This window comes from Coregonus lavaretus, assembly GCF_964263955.1.
Source record: "Coregonus lavaretus genome assembly, chromosome: 8".
NCBI classification, from domain to species: domain Eukaryota; kingdom Metazoa; phylum Chordata; class Actinopteri; order Salmoniformes; family Salmonidae; genus Coregonus; species Coregonus lavaretus.
Genome location: NC_139995.1, coordinates 48,507,596 through 48,532,329, shown reverse-complemented (window position 1 = coordinate 48,532,329; position 24,734 = coordinate 48,507,596). Strand labels below are relative to the sequence as shown.

General features: G+C 42.3%; 2 protein-coding genes across 5 annotated transcripts in view; one reads left to right on the top strand and one right to left on the bottom strand.

Moving 5' to 3' along the window:
* Window positions 1-1,359: 1,359 nt before the first annotated feature.
* On the bottom strand, window positions 1,360-11,004 carry LOC311134265 (myosin regulatory light polypeptide 9). 2 transcript variants are annotated; one of them, XM_084167891.1, is made up of 4 exons: window positions 10,916-11,004; window positions 3,283-3,484; window positions 2,722-2,883; window positions 1,360-2,444 (listed from the first exon to the last, which is right to left on the bottom strand). In XM_084167891.1, exons 2-4 carry the CDS (start codon window positions 3,464-3,466, stop codon window positions 2,269-2,271), a joined length of 522 nt encoding a protein of 173 aa, XP_084024017.1. In that variant the 5' UTR covers window positions 3,467-3,484; window positions 10,916-11,004; the 3' UTR covers window positions 1,360-2,268. The 2 variants fall into 2 exon arrangements, with proteins under 2 accessions (XP_084024017.1, XP_084024016.1); XM_084167890.1 differs by lacking the exon at window positions 10,916-11,004 and adding an exon at window positions 6,102-6,188.
* Window positions 8,876-24,734, top strand: part of LOC311134264 (phosphatidate phosphatase LPIN2-like) — a 34,172-nt gene continuing 18,313 nt past the window's right edge. The window contains exons 1-6 of one of the 3 annotated variants that reach the window (XM_084167888.1): window positions 8,876-8,927; window positions 17,820-18,020; window positions 18,226-18,321; window positions 19,867-20,105; window positions 22,674-22,781; window positions 23,850-23,958. In XM_084167888.1, coding sequence (XP_084024014.1) covers window positions 17,829-18,020; window positions 18,226-18,321; window positions 19,867-20,105; window positions 22,674-22,781; window positions 23,850-23,958 — 744 coding nt within the window. In that variant the 5' untranslated portion in view covers window positions 8,876-8,927; window positions 17,820-17,828. Of the gene's footprint in view, window positions 8,928-10,965; window positions 11,221-12,092; window positions 12,172-17,819; window positions 18,021-18,225; window positions 18,322-19,866; window positions 20,106-22,673; window positions 22,782-23,849; window positions 23,959-24,734 lie in introns of those variants that run through there. The other 2 variants (XM_084167887.1, XM_084167889.1) reach the window with 2 other exon arrangements.

Sequence of the window (24,734 nt, the reverse complement as noted above, 5' to 3'; positions counted from 1 at the left end):
GGCCAGCTCTAGGAAGAGTCTTGGTGGTTCCAAACTTTTTTCATTTAAGAATGATTGAGGCCACTGTGTTCTTGGGGACCTTTAATGCTGCAGAAATAATTTGATGCCCTTCCCCCAGATCTGTGCCTTGACACAATCAGCGCTTTACGGACATTTCCTTCAACCTCATGGCTTGGTTTTTGCTCTGACGTACGTTGTCAACTGTGGGACCTTATAAAGACAGGTGTGTGCCTTACCAAATCATGTCCAATCAATTGAATTTACCACAGGTGGACTCCAATCAAGTTGTAGAAACATCCCAAGGATGATCAATGGAAACTCAAATATGAGTGTCATAGCAAAGGGTCTAAGTACTTATGTATTTATTTTTTATTTATTTACATTTGTCATTTAGCAGATGCTCTTTTCCAGAGCGCATACATGTTCATACTGGTCCCCCGTGGGAATCGAACCCACAACTCTGGCGTTGCAAACACCATGCTCTACCAACTGAGCTACATGGGACTATAGTACTTTTGCAAACATTTCTAGAAACCTGTTTTCGCTTTGTCATTATGGGCTATTGTGTGTATTATTTTTTAAATCCATTTTAGAATAAGGCTGTAATGTGGAAAAAGTGACGGTTTGAATACTTCCGAAATGGACTGTACATTCACGTTTCTTCACTCACATAAGATGCTGTTGCTACTCGGTTTTATCTATGCATAGTCACTTTACCCCTAGCTACATGTACATATTACCTTGACTAACCCGTACCGCTGCACATTTACTTGGATATAGCCTCGTTATTTTGTTTCCATTCCTTTAGTTTATGTAGCTTTTTTGTTGCACGAGGTGAAACAATGTTAATGACCTTTAAAGCTGAGATCTGCATGAGAAATGGTGCCACTGGCTGCCCTAGGCACATTTGTTTTGTTTTTTAAACTGGGTAGAGGAGCATCGTCGTAAAAAAGAAATCTGTACATACGACTGTTCTCATGTGCAATGATGTCCGAGGGGGGGTGGGGGGAAATGGTGTTCACTGTTTGAAGTTACGTCTTGTGGCAGTTTCACCGCTACTGATTTCAGCTAAGACTCAGTGGCTCTTGAAATACTACCTAGTCAATATCTGGTGCAAAGTGCTTTAACCTTTCACATAGTGGGATCATGTGTTTCATTACAGTGGACCACTTCATTTGATCACACATTTTTATTTGTCACGTGCTTCATAAACGACAGGTTGTAGACTAACAGTGAAATGCTTTCTTATGGGTCCTTTAACAACAATGCAGAGTTAAATAAATTAAATCTAGAAAATATAAAGTGTACTTATCAAAGTGAAGTGTCACAACTGCAATGTAAGAGAATATCAATCAGTACTTGGGTATGGAACATCTTTTATTTTCTCAGATACAGAATATTAAAGGTATACAATGCTGCACTGAATGCAGCAGGACATTTAAATTACTCATCTGGAATAAAGGACACAGTGGAACGTGTCATTTCAGGGTCCTTCGTTGGTCCTATACAGGCATGCTACATTTCCTTAAACAATAATTCAACCCAAACATGATTATACCCAAACACAACCTAGCCCAACTTCTTCCTTCTGCTCTTTCTTGAACAGGTCTGACCCTTCATGTTGAATGTTTTAGCTTGAATGAGGTTGTGATGCATCGATGCAGGCAGAGTTAGAAGAGACCTGACCAGATGACAAGGGGATATGACTAGCACTGAGAAACATGGTCCTTCGAAAGAAGGGTGGAATGATAAGCATTTAAGCAATGATGGTAAAATACAACCTGCTTTGATTGTCAAAAACATTAATAGAATACAATAGAGTCCTTTACAATGTGGTTTTCCAACTCCTGGATAGAAGGTGCAGTTTCTTACGGAGGCAGTGCTGGTGCTGGTGTGAGAGGCAAGGAGAGGTACTTGGCTGGTATGTAGTGCTGTTCTTTTTTCACAGGGAGGGAGGGAGGGGAGGGGAGGGAGGGAGGGGAGGGGAGGAAGGGAGGGGGCACGCACACACAGGCATTCAGTACATCTCAAGAGTAATATTGCTTCCTCTCACCTTGTCACCTTTCCTGGACTGGATAGGAGTAAAGCAATATTCAAATCACTGGGAATTTCAGAAAGGATACAGAGAGGAAGCCACTACAGACTTATTGAGATGTATTTAGCTGAGACACACTCCTCTTCAATGGATAATCACCATTGACTATAAAATAAGTCCATTCCATCTAAAAAGCACTGTGTGTGTGAGCCGCGAAGCAGTCGTCAGTCTCTCTAGATGTCATCCTTGTCCTTAGCACCGTGTTTGAGGATGCGGGTGAATTCTGCGTAGTTGAAGTTGCCCTTCTTGTCGATGGGCGCCTCACGGAACAGCTCATCCACTTCCTCGTCAGTGAAGCGGTCGCCCATTGTGGTCAGTAGCTCTCGCAGGTGGTCCTCGTGGATCACTCCTACAAATGGGAGAGAGGCGGGTCATCGTCTGGCTCTTAAGTTATCTTTCCTCGATTTCGTCTCATCCTCTCTACTCTAAACACATTGGAGAAGAAGATCCAAGTGGGGGGACCTTGAACCTTCTCCAATATGGTTGAGAAGGAGGTAAGGAGAGAGGCTGAGACAAATCGAGGAAAAGATGTCGGTCTGTTTTTTCCTTTTAAGTGTTTGACATTACTGTGAAGGTGGATGCTAGGGTTTGACATTGGAGAGTGTGCGTGCAGTTGTGTGTCTCACCAGAGCCCTCCTCGTCGAAGCAGGCGAAGGCGTTGCGGATGACGTCCTCGGGGTCGGTGCCGTTGAGGCGCTCTCCGAACATGGTGAGGAACATGGTGAAATTGATGGGCCCTGGCGCCTCAGCCATCATCCCCTCCAGGTACTCATCCGACGGGTTCTTACCTGGGGACCACAACAGAACACACACACCATGGTCAACGTTACGGGGTCAAATCTGAGTTCTGTTCAATAGTAGCCATTGAGTAAAGATATAGGTTATGGTTCAATCCCCCTGGGGACACACTGGTTGAATTAACGTCGTTTCCACAAAATGACATTGAACCAACGTCTGTGCCCAGTAGGATGTTATTACCGGTCTGCATGCTTATTGTTAGCGCTCTATTTTACAGTACTGGTATTTAGCTGGGAAATGTTCTGTTGCTATACATGTACAAGGCTGTTTCTGGGGAGGATGTTAAAGTCTAGAATTGGTGAGTATACGCTGGTTAGGTCTTGTATATAGAATATAGTCAACCCACTAACATCAGGTTCCTATGGGTTCCCCTTTGGCCTGTGTCTTACCCAGTGAGGCCAGCATGTCATGAAGATCCTCCTTGTCGATGAAGCCGTCACGGTTCTGGTCGATCATGTTGAAGGCCTCCTTGAACTCCTGGATCTGAGACTGGTCGAACATGGCGAACACGTTGGACGTGGCCCTCTGGGGGCGCTTCTTGGTGGTCTTCCCCTTTGCACGTTTGCTGGACATGATGGTGGTTAGATGGGCCTAAGGGGTGCAGAATTGGACATGGATGGTTACAGTTGGATGAAAGATAAGACTCCCAAGAGTAGGCTGTTATACTGAGGAAGAGAAGGATGGTTCTCCTCTGTCCCTTGGGAAATGCCCCCCCCCAAAAAAAGCTTGAATAAAGAAAAATGCTCTTTATTAATTTAGCATGGCACTAGAGCATAAATGCAAAAGCCTGATTTAGTTAGGCCTACATGTTAACCCTCATCAGTGTGATTGCGATATGTGTTGAAAATGATCATACATGTTACAAATTGTCTAGGGACTTTACTTGGCGCCAGAAAATTGGTTAGTACTTATTCTCAATGATTCCATTTTCAGTCTCTGCATTGGTGCCAGATGCAATCGACCTCCAAATTACACTTGCTCTCTGCACTAAAGATGCAGGTGGTTCCACTGCTAACTAAGTGTCATCCTGCAGTGAACAGTGTGAAGATGTCACAAGATAGTGACCTGGTATCCTGGAGAACGGGCCAAACTCAGACCCGTCACTCACACGCGGGGCTCAGTGTGCGTGCGTCATTGAAGACGTGTGTACAGGCGGTGATAGTGCTGCTGGGTGGTGGCACATCAGAATACTGACTGAGCGAGAGCCAATACCATACAGGAAGTAACAGGTCATTAAGGTTGAGTCATTTTGAGGTATAATGAGTTCATTGACTGCCAGACTATGGCATAATGCATTGAGAGCCACTGAAGCATGTTATTCAGATCAATGATTTGCTTAGACTCAGGGAAACTCTCCACACAAAAGCTCTTTCTCATATGGTAAAATATGTTGGATGACTGATGGAGTATATTTTGTTTCTCTCTCTACTGGCATGTGATACAGGAGATATAAATACTGGTAACCAAGACACAAAGCAGGCTACCTTAGCGTCATTTAGCAAGCCTTATTTGAGCATAGATGGGAACGACGTGTGTCGGTGTGTGTTTGCATGTGTGTGAGAGAGGTAGATCACAAAATCATGGACATGTTCAGCAGGCACAAAACGAGATAATGTTTTTAAACGTTTCATCCCTACTGGACCCAGTTGTCCAGTGATACAACCTAGTCAAATGTTAGGCAAACGACAAGTCTGTCTCTCACTCCATCCTACTACCCACCAAAAATGGTACCATTGGTTACCAAGATTTACAAAGTATACCATGAATCAGCACAACGTGTCTACGATGGGGAAGTTGACTTGATTCTCTACAATGGGGAAGTTGACTTGATTCTCACTATATACTGTTACATGTTAGAGCAGTTGCTTGTTCCTTTCAATAGCGTTTGTTCACGTTACTCTATTGCGGTCTCTACGCTTGCTATCGGAGGTAACAGAGATGTAAGGGAGTTTTTCACTGGCTAACTGCCTGCTCATTGTCCAGCTTCATTTCAGAGGATGAAGGAATTTTAAGATTAGGATGTTGGGCCCTGGGCAAATGTTTATTCTCAGAAGTCCTCACAGTCCATCTCTTTTCCATGTATTTATAACACATCACCATGCCTAGGGGATTGTTCAAAAATGAGAATGTTAGAAGTGACTTTCTCAGGGTCTAGTTTACTGATTTCCTGTAAACATTTATAGTTTCCTGTAATCTTTCACATTCTTGTGGAGAGACGACTAGATCCCTATGTCCTTGTAAGGACGGCTTGCACAACCATTCAAACGGATAAATTAGTCTTGTCCAAACCCTCATCTCATTCCAACAAACTAGATCTCTTTAGAATGAATTTCTAGGCCCGAATGACTTCACTGCTTCTGCAACCCATTGAATTCCTCAGCTTTCTCGACTGGCTGACTCACCGATGAGGTTTTGAAAACATTTAAAGATCAACTTCATCATTGGTTTTTTATTCTCTGATGTACTGCGTGTTTATCAGTGTACCCACCACACCTCATATCTGCAGCCAGGGCCCCACTGACCAGACACACACTCACAGTTATGTCAATCACTGTCTTGACCTAACCACTTAACCTCTCATCACAGGACACCACTACTACTTCTGAGGGGTCAACACCGGGGAAGTTTATAAACGCAACACACTTCAACAGACCCAACCAACCTCTCGTTGTCTAAAAACAGGTAAACATGAAAGGCTGTAGAGTAGAAGTGAGGCTCTACAGCCCTCAACTCTGGACCTCAAAGCCAGTTCCACTGCATTTTCTAATCATGGACTGATTTAGACCTGGGACACACACCAGGTGTGTGCAATTAATTATCAGGTAGAACAGAAAACCAGCAGGGTCCGGACCTCGTAGAGTAAGAGTTGAATACCCCTGCTCTAGAGTTTAGAAAGCTCTATACAGGTCACAGAGTGTTGACAGCTGGTCAACTCTTAATTCCACAACACAGTTGTTGGGGCTACAGAGCACCACCGTGATGAGAAGTTACTCCAGATGACCCTAGACCTGTAACTGGTGGCTTTGGGCATGCAAGAAGAAACCCTATCCAGCCCCCACCTTTAACGCAGCTTTTACTCTTGTTAACAGTTTCCCATACAATTCTGACTAATGCTTTAAAGTGCTACATCTAATCCCAACATAAAATCCCTCTAAGATAAACAACATTCAAACAGAAGGAAAATGTTTTTTTTTAAAATCCTTCTCACCTTGGCTTCAGGTGAATAGTAGTTGTTTTGGGGAGTTCTCTAAGGCCTTCTGTCTGGGTCTCAGTGCTTAGTTGGAAGGGAAGCAGGCAGCTCCACTGAGGAGTTTGTTTAAAGCAAGTCTTCTAACCAGCCCCTCCCACTCCTCCCCCGGCCAATCGCCTGGCCCGGCTGTCCCAAACAGAGCCAGCCCAGGACAGGCATTTACCCATACAAGGGAAAAGAATGTGCAGGCCTGCAGCTCGCCACTGCCACAGCGGAGCTAGGGATGTTTGGCAATGGGAATGTGGCCGAAATGACAGGAACTCCGATAAGCCTGCCTTATTTAGAGAAAAAACTAAAGGGCCACTGTGCAGAGGAGATGGGTTCTCTGGTGTTCTGAAGCTCCCCGTTTGAAAAGCTGCCTGGGGGACTCCTTAATAAGGCAGTTTGTCTGGCCAAGCTACTGTCTGGATCTCTAGGGAACACCTTTTATCATGCCATTGCTGTACAGTAGCATCAGTTCTTCTGTTGTACTGTTCTCTGCCGTATTGAGAACAACTGTTGTGCTGTTCCAATGAAATTACGCTTTTATATTATTGTGTTATTGTTTTTGCAAATACCTACCAAGAAACAAAGTATCTGGTCACATTTGAGTAGCACAGATGAAATTGTTTTAACCTACACAGTAGTTGTGTTAACATCATTTGGTCAATGTCCTTTTATCCAAATTCACCCCAAGTAATTAAATTATGTTTGTCACATTAATTAAATAGTATGGCACAAGGGAAACCTTTATGTAAATAGATGTTCTCTTAAACTCCTCAACCAGTTTCCTTTTCACCTCATTTAACACCTGATTTACTTTACAAATGGCACATCTCAATAGGTCTATTGTTCCTCAACCAAGGGGAGGCTGATGACATCACATTTGACCATCAGACCAACTCCTTGAATGCCCTACTCCTTGGAAGTTTGCGGTTGTCTAAAAAACACTATTTTGCTTTAGTGTGTGTACTTTACTGTATTTATACTTGGGATATCGCTTTTCAACAGGAGAAGTCCAAAAATCGCTGCAGGACATTTTTAAGAAAAGTATAAAATAGTGAATTTGGTTGGCGCAGTGGTCTAAGGCACTGCATCACAGTGCTAGCTGTACCACTAGAGATCCTGGTTCGAATCCAGGCTCTGTCGTAGCCGGCCGCGACCGGGAGACCCACTGGGCAGCGCACAATTGGTCCAGGGTAGGGTAGGGAATGGCCGGCAGGGATGTAGCTCAGTTTGTAGAGCATGGCGTTTGCAACGCCAGGGTTGTGGGTTCGATTCCCACGGGGGGCCAGTAATAATTAGTTTTTTTAAATGTATGCACTCATTAACTGTAAATCGCTAAATGACGTAAATGTAAGGTTGAAGTGTATAAAGGGTTTGTCAATGACTTTTCAGGTTCTCTTTTTCAGTGGACCTATGCAAATGATGTGTTTATGGAAATTGTGTTTTTTATCAATCCAGATAGGGAAGCTGTTTGCAATAAGATAGTTTTGCTTTGACCACATTTTACATTTACAGAATAACCTGTACTTAATATGTACAAATAAATAATGTATGTGTGTATTGCGCTTGCAAGGAAGCATTTCACTGTACTGTTTACACCTGCTGTATCCTGTGCACGTGACAAATACACATTCGATTTGTTTACATGCATTGGGTATAAATGTCTGCCTGGAATGACGCTCCTATGAAACTCCTATGCTTTGCTTTATATTGCCTATGCTACGACTGTGTGCGGAGTATACTGGAGCCCATTGCATACCCTGGCCTGTAAACAAGAAAAGGATGCCCTCTGGTGGCCAGAGAAAGTTATCAGAGGGCGTTTTGTATAATCTACAATAATAATGATAGTTTTCTGATTCGTAACATAAACCAGCGTTTCCCAATGTCTGTCATCGGGACCCTAAGGGGTGCACGTTTTGGTTTTTGCCCTACACTACACAGCTGATTCAAATGATCAAAGCTTGATGATTACTTGATTATTTGGATCAGCTGTGTAGTGCTAGGACAAAAACCAAAACGTGCACCCAGTTTGTGAAACCCTGACATAAACAAAACAGTGCTATAATTGTGATGTCAACGAATTGTGTGACTATTCTGATCTCTGTAATATTGTTTTTCATCTTATTAATTAATCGATCCCATTCATAAATTATATTTTCTGCCAAATCAAAGTTAATTGGCTTACACATATCTGCAGATGGTATCAGCGAAATGCTTGTGTTTCTAACTCCAACAGTGCAGTAATAATACCTAGCAATACAAAACAATAAGCACATAATCCAAAAAAGTTAATAGAAATATTTAAGAAATATCAGTAAGAGCAATGTCAGAGTCCGGAATATATATATACAATGGTGTGTATGGACAGTATATAAATATAAAAGGTGTGTACAGCAGTAGTTATATAGGATGTGCCATGACTAGAATACAGTATATACATATAAAGTGGGTAAAACAGTAATTAAACATTCAGTAATATATATCCTCAGTTCAATAATAATTAATTTTCTTTACAAATGTAAATCAAGACTCTTGGTGCCGTAGTTTAATACATTTTATTAAACTACTGCATGTTTAATCGCATTTGCCCCAGATTAATCATTTTACGTCTAAATACATGGCTCTGGGTGCACGCACTGTGTACAAAACAAACCAGAGCCGTGTTCTTTGCTTTTCTCCATATTTTAATTGGTTATTCGAATGATTGACTTGAATCTTCTTCCATACAGAGAATCGTGTGCGCAGGTGCCTGAAGTAGGAAGTGTCATTTAATAATTTTTCGGGAACTCCGTCTGCCAGGTAAGATCAAATCAACAGAATCGTTACTTTAACGTTGTTTAAAAGTTCTAGTAGGTAAATAGATAGAAAGTTGATATGCGAGATAATCATACTTTGATATGTTATCATGTTTATTTTTGTAAAGCGAACCTAATAGTAGCTACGTCAGCTAGCCGCGTCGCAAGAGACGAGGAGTTGGGTCGATCCTGTTGATATCCAGAATATGAATTTCCTGACAACTAGCTAGCCAAGTTAGCTATGATGGCTGGCTAGCTGGTAGATCACCACCAACTGCTTTTAGCTACGCAACTGTTTTGAAAACGATAGTTACAGAACGTAATCTGCTTTAAACATGCACACTGCCAGGCTAACTGTCTGGATGTTCGTCATTATACATTTTTTAATTAATCATAACTTGGAAGCGCGTTTTGTCTGTTCACAGCCACAATGTCAAACCCCGCCCATTTCTAAAAAGGATCTTCTTAAAATCTGATTTTAAACCTTAACCACACACTGCTAACCTTTATGCCTAACCTTAAAATAAAAGCTACATTTTGTTTATTCATATTTACACTATAGCCAATTGTGACTTTGTCGCTGGCCCATCTAGTGGAAACCATTTGGTCTTGCTGAAACAATGTGGCAAACTCTGCATTTTAACAGGCAGCCCAATTCTGATATTTTTTTCACGAATTAGTCTTTTGAACAATCAGATCAGCTAGGCTGTGTATGCTAACAGCAGCCCAATTGACTTGTGCCACTGTAGTGACCAGACTCCCGTGAACAATGTGGCTTGAATTGGTTCAATAGTCGAACTAACTTATTATTGGAATATTATGGCTGCGTTTACACAGGCAGCCCAATTCTGATATTTTTTCCACAAATTGGTCTTTTCACCAATCAGATCAGATAATTTGCTAATAATTGGGCAAAAGATCAGAATTGGGCTGCCTGTGTAAATGCAGCCTAAGTGCCCATAAGTAAACAGCCTGCTGCTTTCAAGGTAAATTCTGTTCAAAACATCTGACGTTCTCCCCCAGTTAGGCATGTCTGAGTTTGTTTTGTCCAAATAATTTCTCGTTTGAAATCTGGCCCATCTCTAAAATTAATAAACCGCAAAGTAATTATTGAGGGAGCAAGGATTTTTGCATCAAATTTGATGCTATTAGATCATGTGACGCTGGCAAATTCCACCTCCACCTGTTTTACATGTCGTGATGGCCTTTATTTGCTCCACATCAGGGGCTTGCTGGTAGCAGATATGTCAGAGGTACACACAGAGTGGGTGGCTTTTAACAGATGGGATGAGTCTTTTTTTGCCTCTGGCTTGTTTGCCTTTGAATTATCTCTACCACTTTGTCAAATCTGAATGAATGATTGTCCATGGCTACGATGCATGCCTATCAAAATGAAAGGAAATTATTGTTGTAGCCTGTCTTACACATCAGGACATGTAGGAATCACACACTTTGTCTAATGCTTGAAAGGATCAGCAGCGAAGTCACAAGTCATTCACATACCGGCCATTCATAGAGATCTGAGAAGCCTTACTGCAGTAGTACTACAGTTCAACTAGCTTAATCATGGATGAACGTCTAAATGTGAAATAATAGGCCTACTCTTGGCTTGCTAGAAATGTATCGAAAGTCAGGAGTTTTCCCAAACACCCATACTCAATTTGCATTACCTCTATTTTGTCTCCACACAAACTGTCATTGTCTGTCGTGGGCTTTGTGTCCAGACTCCATTACTGCTGACCTCGCAAATTATTTTACAAAGTAGCCTAATGTATCACTCAAAAAAAGTATCAATCGCTACTAGAAAAGCCTAACAGAGCAAATAGAAGAACACTATCACACCATCATCGCTGTAGCCCAGGAGCTTTCCAGTGGCCCTGCTTACTTTTCTAGAAGCAGCATGGTTAGGCTATTCGGTCAATTGCACTGTGTGGACCTCTATTCACACCATACTTCCTCCCTCACCCCCTTGTGCAGTGTGCACCAACTCACCTTTTTGTGTTCTGTTCATCTGTGAACATTGTGAAGAGGATATCCCTTCAAGTTCCCAAAAGTACGGCCTTCAATTCCTCAATAGAAACTGTTGTTGATAAACAGTAGGGTTTATTCTGGTGTTGTTGTTGAGCGTCATGGTTGCTAGAGAGTCCATTTTAGGCTGGCTAGAGAGTAGCAGTCAAGCCCAGAGTGCATCTGCTGACGTGTGTGTGTGTTGGAGCAGAGCGGAGGGTTCGTCAATAGATCGGCCAAGCCTTTCAGAAACTGCTGGCCTGGCTGTCATGTGCAGCACGAGGGGAAAGGTGAATTATGTGTGTGTGTGTGTGTGTGTTTGAATGATCAAGGGAGCAGTGACCGTTATAGACTGTTATATTGCCTCCCAGCTCAGAACAGATAGGCCTAGAGTTGGGTAGACTATTAGCCCTATGCTAGACCTTTACGGCAAATAGAAAACCCTCATCGGGACAGTTGTAGGGGCCGAAAATCTGTGGGTCTGCAAAGGTGGCTTTGGAGTCTTAAGTGTCCAAAATGTAGCCGAGTGTAGGGCTAACTGGAGGGCCAGTGAACCGATTCTGGGGAGCGCAAATTATTCTGGGGGGATGAAGGTAGTTTGGGCTTCTGATGGCGTCAGGGGGGTCCAGGGAACAAGGCTTTGTGGGGAAGGGACACCTTCACTTCTCTCTGTTGGTAAGGGCTGAAACTCCTAGTTTTGGTCTTATCGTTTCTATTCATTCAATTGAATCCACATTCAACATTTTGTGACCATACGCTGACTCCACGATGAGCCTTAAGGCATCCGCATGCTTCCCAGCCGAAACAGTTCGTAAGAGTTGCTGCATATATTATGCCAATGTTTTGGACTTCGGTAACGTTTTTTGGGGCTTTTCTCGAGGCAAGCTGAAGTCTACACCCCTTCGTCAGTGATTGGTCAACAGTAGGAATTCTTCAATAAAGTCTTTGTTGTCATTCAACGAGAGATGACTCGTTATTGTGCAAATCTTTTCATTGAGAAATACTTAACCAAACATCTTAGATGGAAAACTGCGCATCTAAATTAATGACAGATTCCTTGAGTTAACTTAGATTAATTCTGACTATTTTGAGGAAGTGTATACTGGCTACGGCATCTCAAAATTGACAAACAATGCTATTGACACTTTTTTATTGTCTTTTAAGGGAGTATACGAGCACACTCGTTCGGTTCACCAAGCTGAGTTCGGCTAGGCACTAGCCCGTAGTCTGCGCTCCAGCAGGTATATCTCACTGGTCATTCCCAAAGCCAACACCTCCTTTGGCCGCCATTCCTTCCAGTTCTCTGCTGCCAATGACTGGAACGAATTGCAAAAATCTCTGAAGCTGGAGACTCTTATCTCCCTCAATAACTTTAAGCATCAGTTGTCAGAGCACCTTACCGATCACTGCACCTGTACACAGCCCATCTGAAATTAGCCCACCCAACTACCTCATCCCTATATTGTTATTTATTTTGCTCTTTTGCACCCCAGTATCTCTATTTGCACATAATCTCTTGCACATCTAGCATTCCAGTGTTAATACTATTGTAATTATTCTGCACTATAGCCTATTTATTGCCTTACCTCCATAACTTGCTACATTTGCACACACTGTATATATATTTTCTGTTGTATTTTTGACTTTATGTTTTTTTACCCCATATGTAACTCTGTGTTGTTTTTATTGCACTGCTTTGCTTTATCTTGGCCAGGTCGCAGTTGTAAATGAGAACCTGTTCTCAACTGGTTTACCTGGTTAAATAAAGGTGAAATAAAAAAATAAAAAAAATAAAACTGAAGCATGCTGACGCCTTTAGCCTTGATAACTGTATTGATCATCAGAATGAAACTAGAACATCCTTATTGCCTAGGGCTTCCTGTTTGATAGTTTTTGTTATTTGGTTTTGGCCTAGTTTTTGTGGGGATTCTTCTAAGCTTAAGCTTACAGTGCCTTGCAAAAGTATTCATCCCCCTTGGCGTTTTTCCAATTTTGTTGCATTACAACCTGTAATTTAAATGGATTTTTATTTGAATTTCATGTAATGGACATACACAAAATAACCAATTTGGTGAAGTGAAATGAAAAAAATTACTTGTTTCAAAAAAATCTACAAAATAAATAACGGAAAAGTGGTGCATGCATATGTATTCACCCCCTTTGCTATGAAGCCCCTAAATAAGACCTGGTGCAACCAGTTACCTTCAGAAGTCACATAATTAGTCAAATAAAGTGCACCTGTGTGCAATTTAAGTGTCACATGATCTCAGTATACAGTGGGGGAAAAAAGTATTTAGTCAGCCACCAATTGTGCAAGTTCTCCCACTTAAAAAGATTAGAGAGGCCTGTAATTTTCATCATAGGTACACGTCAACTATGACAGACAAATTGAGAGAGAAAAAATCCAGAAAATCACATTGTAGGATTTTTTATGAATTTATTTGCAAATTATGGTGGAAAATAAGTATTTGGTCACCTACAAACAAGCAAGATTTCTGGCTCTCACAGACCTGTAACTTCTTCTTTAAGAGGCTCCTCTGTCCTCCACTCGTTACCTGTATTAATGGCACCTGTTTGAACTTGTTATCAGTATAAAAGACACCTGTCCACAACCTCAAACAGTCACACTCCAAACTCCACTATGGCCAAGACCAAAGAGCTGTCAAAGGACACCAGAAACAAAATTGTAGACCTGCACCAGGCTGGGAAGACTGAATCTGCAATAGGTAAGCAGCTTGGTTTGAAGAAATCAACTGTGGGAGCAATTATTAGGAAATGGAAGACATACAAGACCACTGATAATCTCCCTCGATCTGGGGCTCCACGCAAGATCTCACCCCGTGGGGTCAAAATGATCACAAGAACGGTGAACAAAAATCCCAGAACCACACGGCGGGACCTAGTGAATTACCTGCAAAGTAACAAAGCCTACCATCAGTAACACACTACGCCGCCAGGGACTCAAATCCTTCCGTGCCAGACGTGTCCCCCTGCTTAAGCCAGTACATGTCCAGGCCCGTCTGAAGTTTGCTAGAGTGCATTTGGATGATCCAGAAGATGATTGGGAGAATGTCATATGGTCAGATGAAACCAAAATATAACTTTTTGGTAAAAACTCAACTCGTCGTGTTTGGAGGACAAAGAATGCTGAGTTGCATCCAAAGAACACCATACCTACTGTGAAGCATGGGGGTGGAAACATCATGCTTTGGGGCTGTTTTTCTGCAAAGTGACCAGGACGACTGATCCGTGTAAAGCAGGGGTGTCAAACTCATTTTAGCTCAGGGGCCACATGGAGGAAAATCTATTCCCAAGTGGGCCGGACCGGAAAAATCATGGTATATATAACTTAAAAACAACAACTTCAGATTGTTTTCTTTGTTTTAATACGATCAACATACAACATAAAGCTGGAGCCTGAGGACAGTGTGTCCAAAATAGTACAAGCACAACATCACTATTAATCATAAAACACGTCAAGTTTATTTGAAAATTCTAAAGAAAAAGAACACACAAACACACAATGCCTCAGTGATTAACAGAACTGTTTCACAGATCACAGAACTATATCAGGGTGTCATTTCTCAGGCAGAAATGTAGATACAAATAATGAAATCCTGTTCCCCAAACAAGTGCAAGAACCACAGAGTCAAGAATAGGTTAAATATACAAATAAAATAAAATCAATTAAAAACAATAGCACATCAACATAAAAACATAAAAACATAAATCTGAAAGCGTTGCTCAAACTCCCGTAACAGTCCCGTTATTTTATCTTTGAACCGCTTCATGTCTGCCACATGTTGGGTCGCGCACACATTTTTCAGACAGGGGAAGTGAGCTGCATCACCACCGGCAAGTTGCGTCTCCCACAATGACAGCTTCAACTTGAAAGAACGTATGCTGTCATAATACTGCGTGACAACTTTGTTGCACCCTTGCAGCTGTTTGTTCAAGTTATTCAGGTGCTCTGTAACATCCACCATAAATGCAAGGTCCTGCATCCATTCTGCGGAATGAAATTCTAACACTGGTTTGCCCTTTTCTTCCATGAACTGTTCAATTTCTTCTCGTAAATCAAAGAAACGCCTCAGCACAGCACCTCGGCTTAACCATCTTACCTCAGTGTGGTATGGCAGGCCATAGATGTGGTCTTTCTCTCTGAGAAGGCTGTCAAACTGACGGTGATTCAGGCTTCTGGATCGGATGAAATTAACAGTTTGGATGACCACCTTCATGACGTTATCCATCTTTAATGACTTGCAACACAAAGCCTCCTGGTGCAAAATACAGTAAAAAGTCAAAAAATCACGTCCTCCATTTGCAGATTGCACTTTCTCTCTGAACTTTGTCACAACGCCTGCTTTTTTCCCGATCATTGAGGGCGCACCATCTGTAGCCAGGCTGACAGCGCGGGACCAGTCCACTCCGACCCTGTCCAGCGCGCCGACGAGTGCGGTAAAAATATCAGCTGCTGTCGTTGTATCTGTCATCGGCACCAACTCCACGAACTCCTCGGTGACGGTCAATGTGTCATCAACTCCGCGGATGAAAATGGCCAGTTGTGCAACATCTGTAATGTCCGTGCTTTCATCAATTGCAACCGAAAACGCAATAAATGACTTTACTTTTTGCTTCAACTGGCTGTCCAAATCCACTGAAAGATCGGAAATCCTGTCTGCAACTGTGTTTCTTGTCAGGCTGATATTTGCAAAAGCCTGCCGCTTTTCAGGGCACACAATCTCCGCTGCCTTCATCATGCATGTTTTTACAAATTCACCCTCACTAAATGGTTTTGAAGCCACTGCGATTTCATTAGCAATGAGGTAGCTAGCTTTCACTGCAGCGTCTCTGATGTCTCGGCTGTGAGTAAACACAGACTGCTGTTTCTTCAGACCCGCCAACAGTTCATTCACCTTCTCTCATCTCCGCTGTCCTTGAAAGTTGTCATATTTGTCGGCATGAAGACTCACATAGTGGCGACGAAGGTTATATTCTTTCAGCACTGCAACATGCTCTGAACACACCAAACATACAGCTTTCCCAATCAATTCAGTGAATAAATAGGATGACCATTTTTCTTGGAACACTCTGCACTCTGCGTCCACTTTTCTCTTTTTTGACAGAGACATATTGGGGCAATGAGGGTGCCAAAGCACATAATGTTAAAAGTAGAAGCCATAATAAATATTGCGGGCAAAACAAAGTAGCTCATTGGCTGCACGTGCTTGACCTACTTGCTCTGCCCCGGTATAAACAGTTTGCTTGCTTAACACAATTGCTATTGCGCCATCCAGTGGACGCAATTGGAACAGGCGTTTATTTTATTGAAAAATTGCAGCGCATTTTTATACTTTACAAAATTAATAATATATATATTTTTTTTTTTTTCATATTTTTTTTTTTTAATCATCTCGCGGGCCGGATTAAACCCGTTTGCGGGCCTGATCCGGCCCGCGGGCCGGACGTTTGACACCCCTGGTGTAAAGGAAAGAATGAATGGGGCCATGTATCGTGAGATTTTGAGTGAAAACCTCCTTCCATCAGCAAGGGCATTGAAGATGAAACGTGGCTGGGTCTTTCAGCATGACAATGATCCCAAACACACCGCCCGGGCAACGAAGGAGTGGCTTCGTAAGAAGCATTTCAAGGTCCTGGAGTGGCCTAGCCAGTCTCCAGATCTCAACCCCATAGAAAATCTTTGGAGGGAGTTGAAAGTCCGTGTTGCCCAGCGACAGCCCCAAAACATCACTGCTCTAGAGGAGATCTGCATGGAGGAATGGGCCAAAATACCAGCAACAGTGTGTGAAAACCTTGTGAAGACTTACAGAAAATGTTTGACCTGTGTCATTGCCAACAAAGGGTATATAACAAAGTATTGAGAAACTTTTGTTATTGACCAAATACTTATTTTCCACCATAATTTGCAAATAAATTCATTAAAAATCCTACAATGTGATTTTCTGGATTTCTTTTTCTCATTTTGTCTGTCATAGTTGACGTGTACCTATGATGAAAATTACAGGCCTCTCTCATCTTTTTAAGTGGGAGAACTTGCACAATTGGTGGCTGACTAAATACTTTTTTTCCCCACTGTACATACACACACACACACACATGCATACACACACATACATACACACTTTGTTATCATAGCCTACTCCCTGCATTCCTCAGTTATTGCTGTTCTCACAATATTCTGCACCATGTTTTCATAACCGTTTCTCTCCTCCCTAAATTGGGAGGCCTCTTTATCTTAGTTTCTCAGTTGTCTGTAGACAGTTCTCCTTGTCCTTTGTTGTCTGGTCTAACTCTTACTCACATTGCTGAATAGTAGCTCAATGTCATAGTCTTTACTGGTCCTACACTCACACATTCTAACACATTCCACACAGTTTCAGGGTGTAATAATTAGTCATTAATAATTAATCTATCAGGAGGAGATGCACTGCAGTACTTAATGCAGCTGGTGGCCACACCAGATACTGACTGTTACTTTTATTTTTACCCCCCTTTTCTTCAGGGACACATTATTCAATTTCTGTGCGTCGCATGTCTGTGGAACTTGTTCAGTTTATGTCTCAGTTGTTGAATCTTGTTATGTTCATACAAATATTTACACATGTTAAGTTTGCTGAAAATAAACACAGTTGACAGTGAGAGGACGTTTCTTTTTTTTGCTGAGTTTATATCTTAGATGGGGGGAAACAAAGAGGATAGCTTGTATCTCTTTTTAGCCTTATTAATAATGACAACACATGACATTGATATTGTTTGTAGCTTTCTTGAGGTCTCGTGTGTTCTCAATTCAATAAGATTGATTGGTAAAGAATTGTGTAAACATTGGACAATAATTGCCCCTTGACCCACTCTCTCCTCTCCCCTCCAGTCCCAGACCATGAACTACGTGGGGCAGCTGGCGGAGACTGTGTTTGTGACGGTCAAGGAACTATACCGGGGCCTTAACCCGGCCACGCTCACGGGGGCCATCGATGTCATCGTGGTGCGCCAGCCCGACGGCAGCCTCCAGTGCTCGCCGTTCCATGTGCGCTTCGGCAAGCTTGGGGTGCTGCGCTCCAAGGAGAAAGTGGTGAGTGTGAAGAAGAAGATGGGAGTGTGTGGTGTTGCCTACAAATGGAGGAGTACTGTATATAAGCGGATAGAGAGACACACACACACACACTTTTTTACCCTTTCTCACATAAACACACACTTTCTCTCGCATGCACACTCTCTCTCTTAAACACACACACACACACACACACACACACACTGCCAGTGACCGTGTGTTGCAGGTGGACATTGAGATAAATGGGGAGCCAGTTCACCTGCAAATGAAGCTGGGGGACAACGGAGAAGCTTTTTTTGTGGAGGAAAATGAGGATTTTGAGGTATGTCTATAAACATTTTGTTTTAACTATCTGATCCTATAGGTTTGTTCAGTCGTGGAGGTTAACCTCTTTTTGTAGACGTGTTAAGCTAAAAGGGAAGGTGACATGATGTAACCTATTTTCTTTCTTCTGTAGCTTATTGACACAGTGCATTTGGAAAGTATTCAGACCCCTTGACTTTTTCCACGTTTTGTTATGTTACAGCCTTGTTCTAAAATGGATGAAAAAATTGTTTTTCCTCATCAATCTACACACAATACCCCATAATGACAAAGCAAAACAGGTTTTTAGACATTTTTGCAAATTAATTTTAACCCCCCCCCCCCCCCCCCCCCCCCCCCTGATATATCACATTTACATAAGTATTCAGACCTTTTACTTAGTACTTTGTTGAATCACCTTTGGCAGTGATTACAGCCTCGAGTCTTCTTGGGTATGACGCTACAAGCTTGGCACACCTGTATTTGGGGAGTTTCTCCCGTTCTTCTCTGCAGATCCTCTCAAGCTCTGTCAGGTTGGATGGGGAGCGTCACTGCACAGCTATTTTCAGGTCTCTCCAGAGATGTTCGATCGGGTTCAAGTCCGGGCTCTGGCTGGGCCACTCAAGGACATTCAGAGACTTGTCCCGAAGCCACTCCTGCGTTGTCTTGGCTGTGTGCTTAGGGTCGTTGTCCTGTTGGAAGGTGAACCTTCGCCCCAGTCGGAGGTCCTGAGCGCTCTGGAGCAGGTTTTCATCAAGGATCTCTCTGTATTTTTCTCCGTTCATCTTTCCCTCGATCATGACTAGTCTTCCAGTCCCTGCCGCTGAAAAACATCCCCACAGCATGATGCTGCCACCACCATGCTTCACCGTAGGGATGGTGCCAGGTTTCCTCCAGATGTGATGCTTGGTATTCAGGCCAAAGAGTTCATTTGTAATTTCATCAGACCAGAGAATCTTGTTTCTTATGGTCTGAGAGGCTTTAGGTGCCTTTTGGCAAACTCCAAGCGGGCTGTCATGTGCCTTTTACTGAGGAGTGGCTTCCGTTTGGACACTCTACCATAAATGCCTGATTGGTGGAGTGCTGCAGAGATGAGTGTCCTGCTGGAAGTTTCTCCCCTCTCCACAGAGGAACTCTGGAGCTCTGTCAGTGACCATCGTGTTCTTGGTCACCTCCCTGATCAAGGCCCTTTACTCTGACATGCACTGTCAACTGTGAGACCTTATATGTGCCTTTCCAAATCATGTCCAATCAATTGAATTTACCACAGGTGGACTCCAATCAAGTTGTAGAAACCTCTCAAGGATGATCAATGGAAACAGGATACACCCGAGCTCAATTTCGAGTCTCATAACAAAGGGTCTGAATACTTATGTAAATAAGGTATTTCTGTTTTTTATGATGAGGAAAAACATCTAATCCATTTTTGAAGAAGGCTGTAGTGTAACAAAATGTGGAAAAAGTCAAGTGGTCTGAATACTTTCCGAATGCACTGTATGTGTAGCATAGTAAGTACTTTACCTTTTAGTTTGAAATGTGACATTTTTTTCCCCCCACCAACCAGTCCAGAGTGCCAGCCCACCTCTGCACGTCGCCCATCCACATCGAGCTGCCGGAGGGAGCCGAGGAAACCTTTGAGGGGCTCCCCAGTTCCGGAAGCACACGAAGGAAAAAGCGGCGGCGCAAACGCATACGCTCCGACTCCCACCTAAGAGAAGATGGTAGCTCCTCGTCCGACGAGAGAGAGAGGGAGCAGTCAGGAGAACAGGAAGAAGAAGAGCCCACCACGCCCATGCTCGCCAGGTCACTGTCAGGGTCATTCCATGAATAGAGTACATTTTGGGTAGTGTAACAGGTGTCGTTTTATAGTTCAGAAATCAGCATTTTCCAAACGCAGATAAAAAAATCTGCATTTTAAACCATTTGACCTGCATTTTATATTGAAAGTGGGGGGGGGAAATATTGCTTCAGTAGAAGGATCAGGGGCGTGCAACTATAATTTTCCTTGACAGAAAATATACGTTACTGCAACACATTCGGCAGAAAATAGCTTCATTCATCAGATGACAACAGAAGTGCAATGCTATTTGGTTAGCAGCCACAAAAGTTAATGAGCTTACAATGAAAAAGCAAAAAAATCTGTGCCAATTTCTAATGTTTATCATAGAAAGAATGTAGCCAGCTACATTTCCTAATGTTTTGCTTGAAGTAAATATAGCATTTTACTGGACAAAAGTAGGCTACACTGAGAAAAGTAGCTCCACATCAGTCAGAGTGCTGTCTGCTGATAGTTGCCCATTCATGAATTCTCATCCGAGTGCAACTGAAGCACAAAATTAGTCTGAGCAGAAATTACAATTTGAGATCTGCGTTTACAAAATGCAGCAAGATTAAAAAAATAAAAATAAAAGATTAACAAAAAAACACATTGTAAAGTGGTTATCCCACTGGCTATAAGGTGAATGCACCAATTTGTAAGTCGCTCAGGATAAGAGCGTCTGCTAAATGACGTAAATGTAAATGTATATTTCGTATGCGTTTTACCTTTTTTTTCTGAGTGAAAAACGCAACCCCTGTGTAACTAAAATTATATACATTTCGCCAAATTTTAACATTGTCATAAAGAGCACACGTTCAACTTAATAAAAAAAATAAAATAAAAACATCTCAAGGGTTTAAGTAAAATAAATGACAGGGTTGACTGTAACAGGGTTGAGGTTTTCATCTTAAATCAGCCATAAATACCCATGTGACAGGGAAGCTTGTTGTGTGCAACAGGGATGGCAATTGAATGCAAGCTTCACCAAAATGTGAAATTGTTAAAACATTTCTAGCCTATCTATTAGTGCTCAGTGATGAACTGAAATGTTGGTTATTTTTCGGTTTCTAATTGACCAACGTCAGTTCAATTATTTGAATTTCATTTTGTTTGTTTTTTATCTGTGAGCTCAATGCGCACATTGCTCTGCAGTTTCTCTAGAGATAAATCAGATCATGCCCAAACTGCGCGACGTAGTACGCAGTTGTAGTTTCCAACAGGCCAATGTTCTACATAGTTTAGTGCAGAAAACGTGATATCCATTGCGCGGCTACTTGTCCGGTCTGTGTTTCTTTTACGCCTGCAACGTGAGACAGAAGAATTGCGCGATCAAGAGGGGATACATAGAGAGCAGTTGCTTCGTGAGGTATTGGTATTCAGCAGTCATAAATGTAAGCCTTATTTACTTTCAAGAACTACAAAATAGTGATTTTGTCAGACAGCATAGGCAGCTGCTCTAAAGAGATGAGATAATGACTTGGAATGTGTCACGAGAATTTCTATCTCTAATTCAACCTAAGCTTGAATCATTACCAGGGGTTGTAAGGCCCTGGTTTTAATCATAAATGATTCAAGGTTCACAACCAGCAAGAATGATCTGTCTTTTTATTCATGGAGAGCTCTGGCGCCAAAACCCATACACTTCCTGTTTTATACCCCTTGACACACAAAGGCACTTTGCTCCGCCCACCTTTAGGAGGCTTTTTTTAACCTGTTTTCTCAGTCCCCTTCACCCTGGAATGTTTAGTCCCTCCCCCCTCTGTTAGTGGGTTGCCACTACATTATAACTCTAACACCGTTCACACATTTATACTGTATTTGGGGTGAAATCCTTTAGTCATTATTCTTAAAATACAAATTAATCTAACAGAATGAAATAAAGTCATGGGATAAAACAAATGTAATATACACAACAACTGAAATATTTTAGTAAAGTAATGTGGTTAAAAAGTGATATGCAGGGTTGACCTTAAAATGAAGGACCGACGTAAATTAATCACATGAAATAAATTATAATCTTCAGAAATGATTGTCAAAGCAAGAACGTAAGTAGGGCCTTACAATGATGGTGAAAACTTGGAGAAATTGTGGTGTTAAGTGAGTAAAAATTTCGCTAGAACTCTAAAAAACATGACGAGAGACAGATTCTGGGCACTTTAGCAAGTCTTTATTAATATAAAAAATTGAATTTATTGAATTTTCCATGTGGTCTATAATAAAGGGCACTTCATGTGAGATAACAGGCTTTTAAAATGCAATATCGGTGCACAAGTTCTACTTAAAATATCAAAGGGACGCAAAATGTACTCTTTTCGTGGAACGACCCATCAACTACCATTGAAAACATGAATTCCATTGTTTGAAAATTACTATTCTATCGGTTTCATTGTGCCATCCAAGTTAAATCAGGCATACCTCAAGTGTTAGGTGGAAGACGAATACATATTCAACCCAGGTCATATATGTTTAGATTTAGCATCCGGTATGAGACTTTGAATGATCAGCTTTAGTGTTCTGATACCCTGTGGCTGACTCTTTTGTCTCCCTAACAGTAAGTCTGTGTACTTCTCGCTGTCTGAGGAGCCACATGAAGAGTTGGTGGTCATGCAGATCAGGGACGTCCACCCTCACTCAGACGGAGAGTGGTCTCCCTCAGAGAGGTCAGGCAATCAATCAATCAAATGTATTTTATAAAGCCCTTTTTACATCAACAGTTGTCACAAAGTGCTTTACAGATACCCAGCCTAAACTCCCAAAGAGCAAGCAATGCAGGCAGAAGCACAGTGGCTAGGAAAAACTCCCTAGGAACTAAGGCAGAAACCTAAAGAGGAACCAGGCTCTGAGCGGTGGCCAGTCCTCTTCTGGCTATAGCGAGTAGAGATGTAAGAGTACATTTGGCCATTAAGGCCAGACAACAGGTCAGACAACTTACTAGCACTTTAAGGGGTGGTTTCCTGGACACAGATTAAGCCTAATCCTGGACAAAAAATTATTTAATGGACATTCTCCAGTTTTAGGCTAATCTGTGTCCTAGAAACCGCACCTAGTAGTCAGTTAAAATAAGTTGGCATTTGAATTATCTTTTATGTTCTCTCTCACTCTGTCCCCCTCTTTCTCCAGTTTATGAACTCTCTCTCGCTCTGTCCCCCTCTTTCTCCAGTTTATGAACTCTCTCTCTCTCTGTCCCCCTCTTTCTCCAGTTTATGAACTCTCTCTCGCTCTGTCCCCCTCTTTCTCCAGTTTATGAACTCTCTCTGTCCCCCTCTTTCTCCAGTTTATGAACTCTCTCTCTCTGTCCCCCTCTTTCTCCAGTTTATGAACTCTCTCTCTCTGTCCCCCTCTTTCTCCAGTTTATGAACTCTCTCTGTCCTTGTCACTCTTTTCCCCCCTCTCTCTCTCTCAAATTAGGAAACGCACTCGCACATCTGAGGTTACTTGTTGCAGGTGTGTGGGAATTATTTGGAATTATTGTAAAAAATAAAATAAAAAAAACCTGCACACTGCACTTGCCGCTATCAGTTGTGTTTATCTAGCTTAGCTTACGTATGCATGGCCTTCATCAGAGCCTTCTGAGAGCTTCTTCAACCCCCCCGTCCATCTCTGTCTCTCTTTCTCTGTCTCTCTCTGTGTGTGTCTGTCTGTCTGTCTGTCTGTCTTTTGGTCTCTTTCTCAACAGTTTCTCTCTCTTTCCTTATATTAATTAGCCTCTCTGCGTCTTCTATTTCCAGTGTGTTCTATAGTCGTCCTTCCTCCCCCAAGAGTGACTCTGAGCTGCAGGTGAAGCCTCCGGAGTCTTCAGGGCCTCAGATGCAGTGGAACTGGGGCGGCTTTCCCGAGGTATGACATAACAGGTCAAATTGAGGCCATAACGGAACACACAGAGGTCATAACAGGGCATACAGGTGTCATAACAGGGCATACAGGTGTCATAACGGGACATACAGAGGTCATAACAGGGCATACAGGTGTCATAACGGGACATACAGAGGTCATAACAGGGCATACAGGTGTCATAACAGGGCATACAGGTGTCATAACAGGGCATACAGGTGTCATAACAGGGCATACAGAGGTCATAACAGGGCATACTGGTGTCATAACAGGGCATACTGGTGTCATAACAGGGCATACAGGTGTCATAACAGGGCATACAGAGGTCATAACAGGGCATACAGGTGTCATAACGGAACATACAGAGGTCATAACAGGGCATACAGGTGTCAACAGGGCGTACAGGTGTCATAAAAGGACATTAGGGATGTAACAATTCACTGATGGGCATCAGTCCCCAGCTCAAAAGTTCAAGATGCAAGTGCATCGGTCCGCGGGAGCCCAAACTGATCCAAAGGTAGCATGAATTGGTCAGAAAATTGATTCAAACATTATGAACCGCCGGTTCACTAACGTTCTTTTACTCATATAATTGTATTTCCCCCCTCCAAAAATATCTAATCTTTTGTGACTGAGTTGATGCGTCCTCTCCTTCAGTAGCCTATTGAACTAAGCATGTAAATGTGAAAGTCATTGATCTCCAAGTCAGATAGCAACTGTGCATACAGAGTGCAGCTGCTCTCACCAACCAGAGCCTCCCTGATCTAATATTCCTAGCATCT

Bases quoted from the DNA above. Each gene is read 5' to 3' on its own strand.
- LOC311134265 (XM_084167891.1), bottom strand. From the start codon at position 3,466: ATGTCCAGCAAACGTGCAAAGGGGAAGACCACCAAGAAGCGCCCCCAG. The intron at 2,884-3,282 runs GTAAGACACAGG...TGTGGTCCCCAG, and splicing joins TGACATGCTGGCCTCACTGG to GTAAGAACCCGTCGGATGAG. The intron at 2,445-2,721 runs GTGAGACACACA...TCCCATTTGTAG, and splicing joins CTTCGACGAGGAGGGCTCTG to GAGTGATCCACGAGGACCAC.